The sequence below is a fragment of the Adelges cooleyi genome, unplaced genomic scaffold (assembly GCF_023614345.1).
Source record: "Adelges cooleyi isolate 19-005CV unplaced genomic scaffold, UGA_ACOO_1.1 ACOO_flye_CR_arks_rails_tigmint_CR_PRNA_9, whole genome shotgun sequence".
NCBI lineage: Eukaryota > Metazoa > Arthropoda > Insecta > Hemiptera > Adelgidae > Adelges > Adelges cooleyi.
Genome location: NW_026096579.1, coordinates 6,495,842 through 6,505,793, shown reverse-complemented (window position 1 = coordinate 6,505,793; position 9,952 = coordinate 6,495,842). Strand labels below are relative to the sequence as shown.

The window sequence follows — 9,952 nt, the reverse complement described above, 5'->3', positions numbered from 1 at the left end:
ACATCACCTCATTTTAAAGATTAACCTATAATGTATGATCTTTCGACTTTTCAAACTTAAATGGTGACATATATTTTTTTTTTTGCAACTTTTAACGAACAACAATATTAACACTATACGCTAATGTATAACCTTTCTTTTGGAACAAGATTGGTTTTTCGTTAGAAAAAAATAATTAATTAAGTAAAAATAACTTCTCATTTTGTTCACTATTTTCGGATCTACCTCAGATTTCTTAGATCAGACGTGATTGCTCTATTCAATTTTTTCCTAAATTGTATAGATCTATAAGAATTTTAAACAATGTAGAATTAATTATTCAAATTAGCCAAATATGTACGTTGCAATTTTAATTTCAATAGTTAACACACCTCTAAAAAAAAAAGGAAATATTGGCAATTTTTTTAGTGGTTTCATATAAATAAAAATATATATAAAAACTCCTTAAAAAATCAATACCATTAAAAAAAAACCAAAATATAAGTTTTAAACAGGGATTTTTTCGTTTAATAAAAAACTAATCTGAAACGATAGATCATAAACGTGAAAAAAAAAATGTTATTTTAAACATTCACTAAGCTGGGGAACATAATATATTCTATAAGTAAATGGTCTCTTGTAGCAAATCTGTAGCATGTAATAGTGCTAAAATTGAGAAAAACAATAACTACTATACTCGTTTATTCGATGATAACTAAAAAAAAAAAAACTAAAAATCTAAATAAATTACATAAAAACCAGTTATTTTTAGTTAATAAGATTTTTTTATTTTAGTTTTTATGAGATAGCAGAGAAAATTTTAAAACTAGGCTAAAGGTATATTAGGCCTTTGTCTATAACATATAAAAAAACTAGTACAGACTAAAACAAGCATAGTATACATGATCACATAATTATATGAGTATGTACGACGAAAACAAATTTTCCTGGATTTAACCACAAAAAATAGAATGAAAAGTCATCTTTGGAGTCAGAAACTAAATATACACACAGGTGAAAAAGCAGGTTTGTTTTTTAATGATACAAGTAAGCTTTACAGTTGTATTATATTTATGTATTAAAGAAGAAACAATTAAAACTAAGATGCCACTAGAATTATACAACAAATTGAATGCTCTTTGAAACAAGATAACATTTCTAAACTATAAACATTAAAATTAAAATTTGCACCAACGTCTATGCTTTGAAAAGTGCTTGATGAAAATTAAGCAAACTAGCCTGGCTGCCGCCTGGTGATGTTAAGCGACGATAGTTAATTAGTATCGTCTAAACTTTTCAACTGAACGTTCAGCATAACTGACACTATGGTATACGACACCCGTAACGTCTGAAAACAGAATGATTTAACTATAGAGAATAGGTGTTTATAAATTAATTACAGTATTTTTAATAATCAAAACATATTACTGTGCCTTGATAAATTCAAGATATTTACCAAACTTACACTCAAAAATAACTCCAGGTTGACGACTTTTTTCGGGGTAGCTTTGCATTTAAGTTGGTTCGCATTGTTCATTGCCATTGCTAAGAGTAACAACTTTTTAAATCGAATATCCATTGCTGTCCAGTCACAACTGTACAATCCGAAATTCACACCATCTTTCTAAACACATAGCATATTTTAGGAAATACAGCTAAAATGTTTCTTAATTTGATCTAAATTACTTTCTCGTTAATTTCATCCAAAAAATATGAGTACATAAATTGATTAACACCAGCAGCTCCACAAATACTAATTAATTGCAATAAACTCCTAAGATCGTATGAGCGCGTCACCAATTGCTAAAGACGAATAAAATATAGATTAGTCAATCATTAGTTATAGTTATGGTATTTTAATACCAATGATATGATAAAACAGCCAGTTATCAGCGAACAGGAACAAACAACAATCTGTAGTAATGCTATGCGTCGGACTACGGTGTAAAATTCTTTCGTATACCTAAGAAAATACATTTTTTTTTATTGATTATACATTTAAAGTAAGTATGTGATAAAGAATTATCAATTAGATTTATATTTTACATTGATAAATAATACTAAGTGGTATAGTAATAACGAACGGATACAAGTAATGCTTACAAATGCAACCTTTGACAATCCGAAATGATTAATTTCAAGTCTTCGTACATTTGATTTTGCTCCTCTAAGCACATAAAAAAAAATCCTAAGTTAAATAAATTGTGAGTTGATGAGCTACAGTTGATAGCTACATGAAAATGTCTTCTATGAATGTAAAATAACCGACACGGTATAAACTATAGAGCAGTAAGCAGTTAGCGATGTTTACTACCCTAAATCAGGCTAATAACTAATTATAAAGTGCAAGTTCTTATGGATCTGTTGGTTTACCAGTAGTATTTATTAGTTTCACCTTTTAAATACGCTTCTATGCGAACATTTTAACACAGCACACCTTCCATCTTGCTTTATCACTTACTTATTTTGTTCATGTTGTGTCCGAACGACATCAATCCTGTTGCTATAGTGTCATATTGAGTAGCTATTGCCCAGCACGAAGAGAAAAAATAAAAATCAAACATCCACGTAAAATATAATACGAAAAATCCGATTAATGTTTCATTTATGTAAAAAAAGTAAAACAATTTTGCGTACGTTTTTTCGGATACGGGATAATAAAAATTGATAACATTCTTACGGACAAAGTCAGTCGAATCTTGTATATACATTTCATAATAATTTAATATAATTGGTGATAACACCCATATAGCTAGAACTGGGAATGTCAAAGAAATATAAAAACAACAAAACATTTTATTTCGATTTTTCAGCGATAAAAGTTTTTCCTTACTTAATTGACATTGGCGACTAACCAGAAGATCAGAACGTGTAACGTTTAAGGTGTTTAAAATATGTTTACCATTAAACAATACTGTCACAAATTTTAGGAAAACTAACAAATATTGAACATAAACTGTAACTATTTGACCTAAATCGTCACTTTTCATAACACGATAATGAAAAACTTTAAGCGACAAACCAATGACGCTGTACATAACTATTAAAGCCGAGTACGATAATAAGATGAAGTTCATTTTCTGAAATCTTTTAATGATGTAATAAAATATTTGATGAATTATGTTGAATCCGATGTTGGTCGTCACCCATCTAGCATTCGATAAGTCATCCATGATTTTTATCTCGGTATCGTTGTTGTCTACCTGAAATAATATATTTTGTAAATCAAAAGTTAACCACTGTGCAAACTATGCACAGTGTGTAAAGTGTATACTCTTTAGTAATCTTATGCTATTTGTCTCGTCAATCAAAATTAAACTGTATATTATATTTGGATCCTTAACCTGCTACTTTGAGAACAGTTGATTGTTTCAATACAACTTCGATTCCCGTAATCTGTTTCCCGGTTAATCATTTTTCTCTCTTCCTTTTGTGGATTTAAAGGAATTAACTTTTATTAGCAAGGTATAAATTACATTGCGAGTAAGTTATGCAAAACCTACCTCTTAGAACTAAGAAGAAGGGAACTCCTATTTATAGGTGTATAAAATTAAGTTATATTATGCTATTTGTGCCGTGAGCTAAATTTGTTTAATTTTTTCTAACTGCTGCTTAAATATGGTTGACTTTTATGAACATTAGTTATTCAAAAACTTCACCAGCTAGTTTTTAGGTGGCAAAAAAGTTTTTCAATAAAAGCGGACAATTTACAATGTATTTTGTATCTGAATTTTAGAATACAAAATACTTGGAACTTGAAAACATAATACAAGATAATAAATACAAAATGTATTTGAAATACATATTTTAGATACTGCTTATCCCTGCCTACAGATCCACAGAACCCTTTCTTGAATTTACACAACATATAAAAAATCACGGAAAATAGGTAAGTTCATTAATAATTAATAAAAAATTATAATCTCAACAAAAATAACTAACAAAGCTTAATAATATAACAACGTACGCTGACATTCAAAACAAAAAAAGCCCCAAAAAATAGCAGCCATTTGGAACTACACTGGTGGCTGACACAAGCCACAAAACTCCGAGAAATCAAGAGCTCGATTTTAAGGTGGAACAATAAAAATTTACTAGGAGAGTTCGGTACTAAATAGATTATCTACTTATTGGGCATGCCAGACTCGCCCACGTATACCTTATGGCACGGTCTAATCCACAGTTTTGTAAGACCCGTTAGAGTACCTAACAGTGAAATACATAATGACCCAATGCAGAAAATACAGTAACAAACGGGTAATACTGAAATTATGAACCTTGTGGTGTATGTATGAGCTTTTTGGTAAAAAAAATATATCTAATTGCATTTGCTGCCGATGTTGTAAATTTAATACCAATAAAAAAAATAACATGTATAGCAACGAGTTATAGCAATATGTTATCCTACACATAAATTCAATATTTTTTTTAAATTCCATGTAAACCTCTTATATAAATTATAAGAGACCAGCGATCCATATGATGTTTTTTTAAGTTAAGAATTTTATTTGCTAGAATTTTCGGTAAACACATTCAAATAGAGAAAAATATTTCAAATGCAATCCGGGTGTTCTTAACAAAAGATAACACAAAACTAAAAATCTCCCAAAACAGTATAAATATAATCTGTAAATCGGTAAAATTATGGTAAAATTGGTAATATCATAATGTTCAATTTTTAATACATTTAGTTTTATGATAATATTATAATATTTCAATGATATAACACGGAGTTAGAATACCTAATTGTACTTGATTAATGTCTACAAACCTGATGGCGAATAGGAAATGTTTTTTCGTTGACTTGATAATATTTCCAAGCACGTAGAATAAGACTGATAAAATACAAGCTACTCCTTCAACAGTAGAACTAGTATAATATGGCTATGGTGACTGGTGTAGAACAACTGGTAGTTAAACTAAGAACACCGCCGTTTAAATTTCATGGTGATCTATTGTGATGCCCATTAATGTTATATCATAAAATATTAAAAATAATGTTCAAAATACCTACAGCTTGTTTATTTATTACAACGGACTACGTTTATAAAAATGGGGTCTAAGGCTATTTAAGAACCATAACCCCGTTATTAGTTTACCATAGTAATTTTCTTAAAAATATAAAGGCGCACTTTAATAAAAAATGTATTTTTCTACTGAAAAATTGTGTGTGTATCTTATTCATGTATATAAATTGTATGGCCTATATGAAATATTAAAATATTCATAGGGGCTAAGCGATTTTTAATTAACCTATAACCTTAGAACTACGTACTAAATGTCCGCTTGCGTGTTAAAGGCATTAAACAAAAAATATTGAGGTATAATGAAACATCAAATATATGAAAAATTTATTTTAAACAAAAATAAATATTGATAGAGTTCCTCTTCCGAGTTTCAATGTCATTTTTGGGTTCTGTGATTATTTATGTCGAAAACGTAGATTAATTATTTATTTACTCGTATGACATTATTAACAAACATTAACAATACAAAATAAACTATAAACATAAATAAAAAGATAAACCTAGATTAATGTTGAGTCCCAGCAAAAGCCATGTAAATAAATTTTGTTCATTACTTTGAGCTAATTAAGAATTTTTTTTTAAAATACTTACTTGTCTTTTCTATTTATAATAATAGAATATATTATTACTAGTACAGTTTAAAACAGTAAATTCTAAACCAAGCATAGTATAAATCAGCACATAAACAAATAACCAAAACTAGATCCAAAAACCACTATGCTCTTTTCTTTTTGTACCTTTATTTCTTAGCTTAAATATACTATCTCTATTATTGTAGACGTATGTACGAAGAAATAGTTTTGGTTAAAAATTAACCTGGATTTAGACACAGAATTTAAAATAAAAAGTCTTTAGTTTCTGACTCCGTAGATGGAGTCAGAAACTAAATGTAAACACCTAAAGAATGCAGAATTTTTTTGTTTTATGATACAAGTAAGTTTTACAGTTATACATATATGTTATATATATACTAAATGTATACACCTGGGAAAGGCAAGATTTTTTTTTAATGATACAATTAGTTTTTACAGTTATACGACTATTTATTAAAGAATAAACAATTAAAACTAAGATGCCACTAGAATTATACAACAAGTTAATGTTTTACATTTTTTTTTTGGTGTGACAAGAATTCTAAGTTGTAAACATTAAAATTAAAATTTGCACCAATGTTTATGCTTTGAAAAGTGCTTGATGAAAATTAAGCAAACTAGACTGGTTTCCGCCTGGTGATGTTAAGCGACGATAGTTAATTAATATCGTCTAAACTCTTCAACTGAACATTCAACATAACTGACACTATCGTATACGACACACGTAAAGTCTGAAAACAAAATGATTAAACGATAGGCAATAGATTTTACGTAATGATGACTTAGTGATCCCATTTCGTATACATTAAAAAATTAAAAAACAAAATAGTACTTTAATAAATTCAAGTTAATTACAAAACTTACACTCAAAAATAACTCCAGGTTGACGACTTTTTTCGGGGTAGCTTTACATTTAAGTTGGTTCGCATTGTTCATTGCCATTGCTAAGAGTAACAACTTTTTAAAGCGAATATCCATTGCTGTCCAATCACAACTGTACAATCCGAAATTCACACCATCTTTCTAAGCACATAGCATATTTTAGGAAATACAGCTAAAATGTTTCTTAATTTTATCTAAATTACTTTCTCGTTAATTTTATCCAAAAAATATGAGTACATAAATTGATTTACACCAGCAGCTACACATATACTAATTAATTGCAATAAACTCCTAAGATCGTATGAGCGCGTCACCAATTGCTAAAGACGAATAAAATTTAGATAAGTCAACTATTAGTTATAGTTATGGTATTTTAATACCAATGATATGATAAAACAGCCAGTTATCAGCGAACAGGAACAAACAACAATCTGTAGTAATGCTATGCGTCGGACTACGGTGTAAAATTCTTTCGTATACCTAAGAAAATACATTTTTTTTTATTGATTATACATTTAAAGTAAGTATGTGATAATAGAATTATCAATTAGATTTATATTTTACATTGATAAATAATACTAAGTGGTATAGTAATAACGAACGGATACAAGTAATGCTTACAAATGCAACCTTTGACAATCCAAAATGATTAATTTCAAGTCTTCGTACATTTGATTTTGTTCCTCTAAGCACATAAAAAATAATCCTAAGTTAGATAAATTGTGAGTTGATGAGCTACAGCTACATGAAAATGTCTTCTATGAATGTAAAATAACCGACACGGTATAAACTATAGAGCAGTAAGCAGTTAGCGATGTTTACTACCCTAAATCAGGCTAATAACTAATTATAAAGTGCAAGTTCTTATGGATCTGTTGGTTTACCAGTAGTATTTATTAGTTTCACCTTTTAAATACGCTTCTATGCGAACATTTTAACACAGCACACCTTCCATCTTGCTTTATCACTTACTTATTTTGTTCATGTTGTGTCCGAACGACATCAATCCTGTTGCTATAGTGTCATATTGAGTAGCTATTGCCCAGCACGAAGAGTAAAAATAAAAATCAAACATCCACGTAAAATATAATATTAATAATCCGATAAACGTTTCATTTATATAAAAAAAGTAAAACAATTTAGCGTACGTTTTTTCGGATACGGGATAATAAAAATTGATAACATTCTTACGGACAAAGTCAGTCGAATCTTGTATATACATTTCGTAATAATTTAATATAATTGGTGATAACACCCATATAGCTAGAACTGGGAATGTCAAAGAAATATAAAAACAACAAAACATTTTATTTCGATTTTTCAGCGATAAAAGTTTTTCCTTACTTAATTGACATTGGCGACTAACCAGAAGATCAGAACGTGTAACGTTTAAGGTGTTTATAATATGTTTAACGTTTAACAATAAAGTCATGAATTTTAAGAAAGCCAACAAATATTGAACATAAGCAGTAACTATTTGACCTAAATCTTCGTTTATCATGTCACGATAATGCAAAAGTTTAAGCGAGAAACCGATGAAGCTGTACAAAACTATTATAGCTGAGTACGATATTAAGACTAAGTTCATTTTCTGACATCTTTTAATGATGTAATAAAATATTTGATGAAGTATGTTGAATCCGATGTTGGTCGTCACCCATCTAGCGTTCAACAAGTCATTCATGATCGATTGTTGTTGTCCACCTGAAACAACATATTTTTTAAATACAAAATTTAACCATTGTGCAATAAAATTGTATACTCTTGAGTAATAGTATGCTATTTGTCTCGTTAGTCAAGTATAACCAGCAAAGTAAGAAAGTTTTAAATTAAGGTTCTGTATTTACAAATGAACATCAAAGCGTTTATTTGAAAGCGATTTTATTCTATTTTATCACTTTTATTTATAATAATTCTTGTAGACCTGTGACCTCTCCGTTTCCTCATTGCTTTGATTACATTATGCCATTACTCTACTGTACTAGTCCTCTCGGATAAAATCACTTTCAAATTAACGCTTTGATGTTCATTTGTAAATACAGAACCTTAATTTAAAACTTTTTTACTTTGCTGGTTATACTGTGCTTGGTTTGGACTGTACTGGCTTGAAAATACTAACTACCGATTTGCATCGAAGCGTTTTTTCGAAAGTGATTTTATCACTTTCAGATTTAAAAATTCCTGTAAACCTGTAACCTCCCCGTCCCCACTATGCCCCGACTCAACTATGCTCCGTCCCCACTATGCCCCGACCCCACTGTACTGGTTTTTTTTTTTTTTGCAAAAACGTAGTGGACCAAATAACACATATACAATGTCTTGTTAAATTTATTTAGAATGGTGGACGATTCATGTTTCAATCGTTTGTATTCCATAGTTTAAATTATAATTGTTTATTCTCAATAAAATTAATATTTATATTTTATATACTTCCATTAGAGCAATCTCACACAAACTATTTATACTTCATAGATTATATTATTTCAAAGCTCTATTATACTCTTTTTTACTAGATTGACAATGTACAAAACAAAATGCAACTAAAAAAACCTTTTTATAGATCCTTAAAATATAAAGGGTGGGGTAGTGGAACGGGTTTTCCCATTTAAATACATTGGAAAATCGTCCGTTTTACTGCCCCACCTGTATATTAATTTCTTGTTATTTTCTAAAGAAAAATTGATTTTCTTACATTTAAATTGAAATAAATCGTATACTGGTAATGTGATTGAGAAAACAATAAATTTTACCTACATGTATTACTTATTAGTTAAATATTACTAACGTGTATAGCCACTAGCGGTCGGCTGTTAACTGTTATTTAACAATAACCTTTTATGAATATTTTAATAATAGTATAGGAGCAGTATCATGATGTTAAATGTTCACGAGATTTGATCTAGTCATAAAATAAAATACTATCTTTCATGACTTTTAAATACTATTAAAATATATCTTAACTTGAACACAGTAATAAAATAATGAAATATTTTATACAAAATTAGAGCTAAAAAGTTGTAAACTAAAAAATTAAAACTAGCACGAAGCAGATTACATATCTTATATAAGATAATTTAAACAATCAAGCGTTAATCTCTTTAAATGAATAACAGTATAACAATATGCAAAACAATAGTTTTCCTTTAAAAAAATTGTGTAATAAAAAATACATTTTGGGGCGGTAAACTGCATAAAAACCAACACTTAATCTGAATCCAAAAAACAACAGTCCTCTTCATAATTTGCAGGTAGTTGGAACTTATATACTCATAGTTGACCTTCGGTAAGGTAATATAACACAGGCGATAAAATAACGAGATAACGACAGTGATTTTGTTGTATCAGAATCATTAAGTGTCTTAATAAGTACACGGATAGGTTCTTTTCCCAATAAATCGTGGGTCTACTATAATCAGTTACACGATTTAGTCGTCTGTGATATCATGTAATAAACACAATATTATGATAACG

General features: G+C 28.9%; 1 protein-coding gene and 1 long non-coding RNA gene across 2 annotated transcripts; both read right to left on the bottom strand.

The window, feature by feature from the left end:
* Window positions 1-1,842: 1,842 nt before the first annotated feature.
* On the bottom strand, window positions 1,843-2,796 carry LOC126846761 (uncharacterized). Its single transcript, XR_007686926.1, has 3 exons — window positions 2,441-2,796; window positions 2,083-2,146; window positions 1,843-1,942 (listed from the first exon to the last, which is right to left on the bottom strand). It is a non-coding gene; the product is annotated as an uncharacterized LOC126846761 (long non-coding RNA).
* A 3,382-nt stretch (window positions 2,797-6,178) lies between these two features.
* Window positions 6,179-7,552, bottom strand: LOC126846759 (odorant receptor 2a-like). The gene is made up of 6 exons (XM_050586547.1): window positions 7,454-7,552; window positions 7,103-7,166; window positions 6,862-6,961; window positions 6,685-6,801; window positions 6,464-6,622; window positions 6,179-6,330 (listed from the first exon to the last, which is right to left on the bottom strand). The coding sequence occupies exons 1-6, from the start codon at window positions 7,482-7,484 to the stop codon at window positions 6,256-6,258; spliced, it is 546 nt and encodes a 181-aa protein (XP_050442504.1). The 5' UTR covers window positions 7,485-7,552; the 3' UTR covers window positions 6,179-6,255.
* Window positions 7,553-9,952: the final 2,400 nt, after the last annotated feature.

Bases quoted from the DNA above. Each gene is read 5' to 3' on its own strand.
- LOC126846759 (XM_050586547.1), bottom strand. From the start codon at position 7,484: ATGTCGTTCGGACACAACATGAACAAAATAA. The intron at 7,167-7,453 runs GTAAGTGATAAA...TTATGTGCTTAG, and splicing joins ACACAACATGAACAAAATAA to AGGAACAAAATCAAATGTAC. The intron at 6,962-7,102 runs GTAAGCATTACT...GTATTTTCTTAG, and splicing joins GATTGTCAAAGGTTGCATTT to GTATACGAAAGAATTTTACA.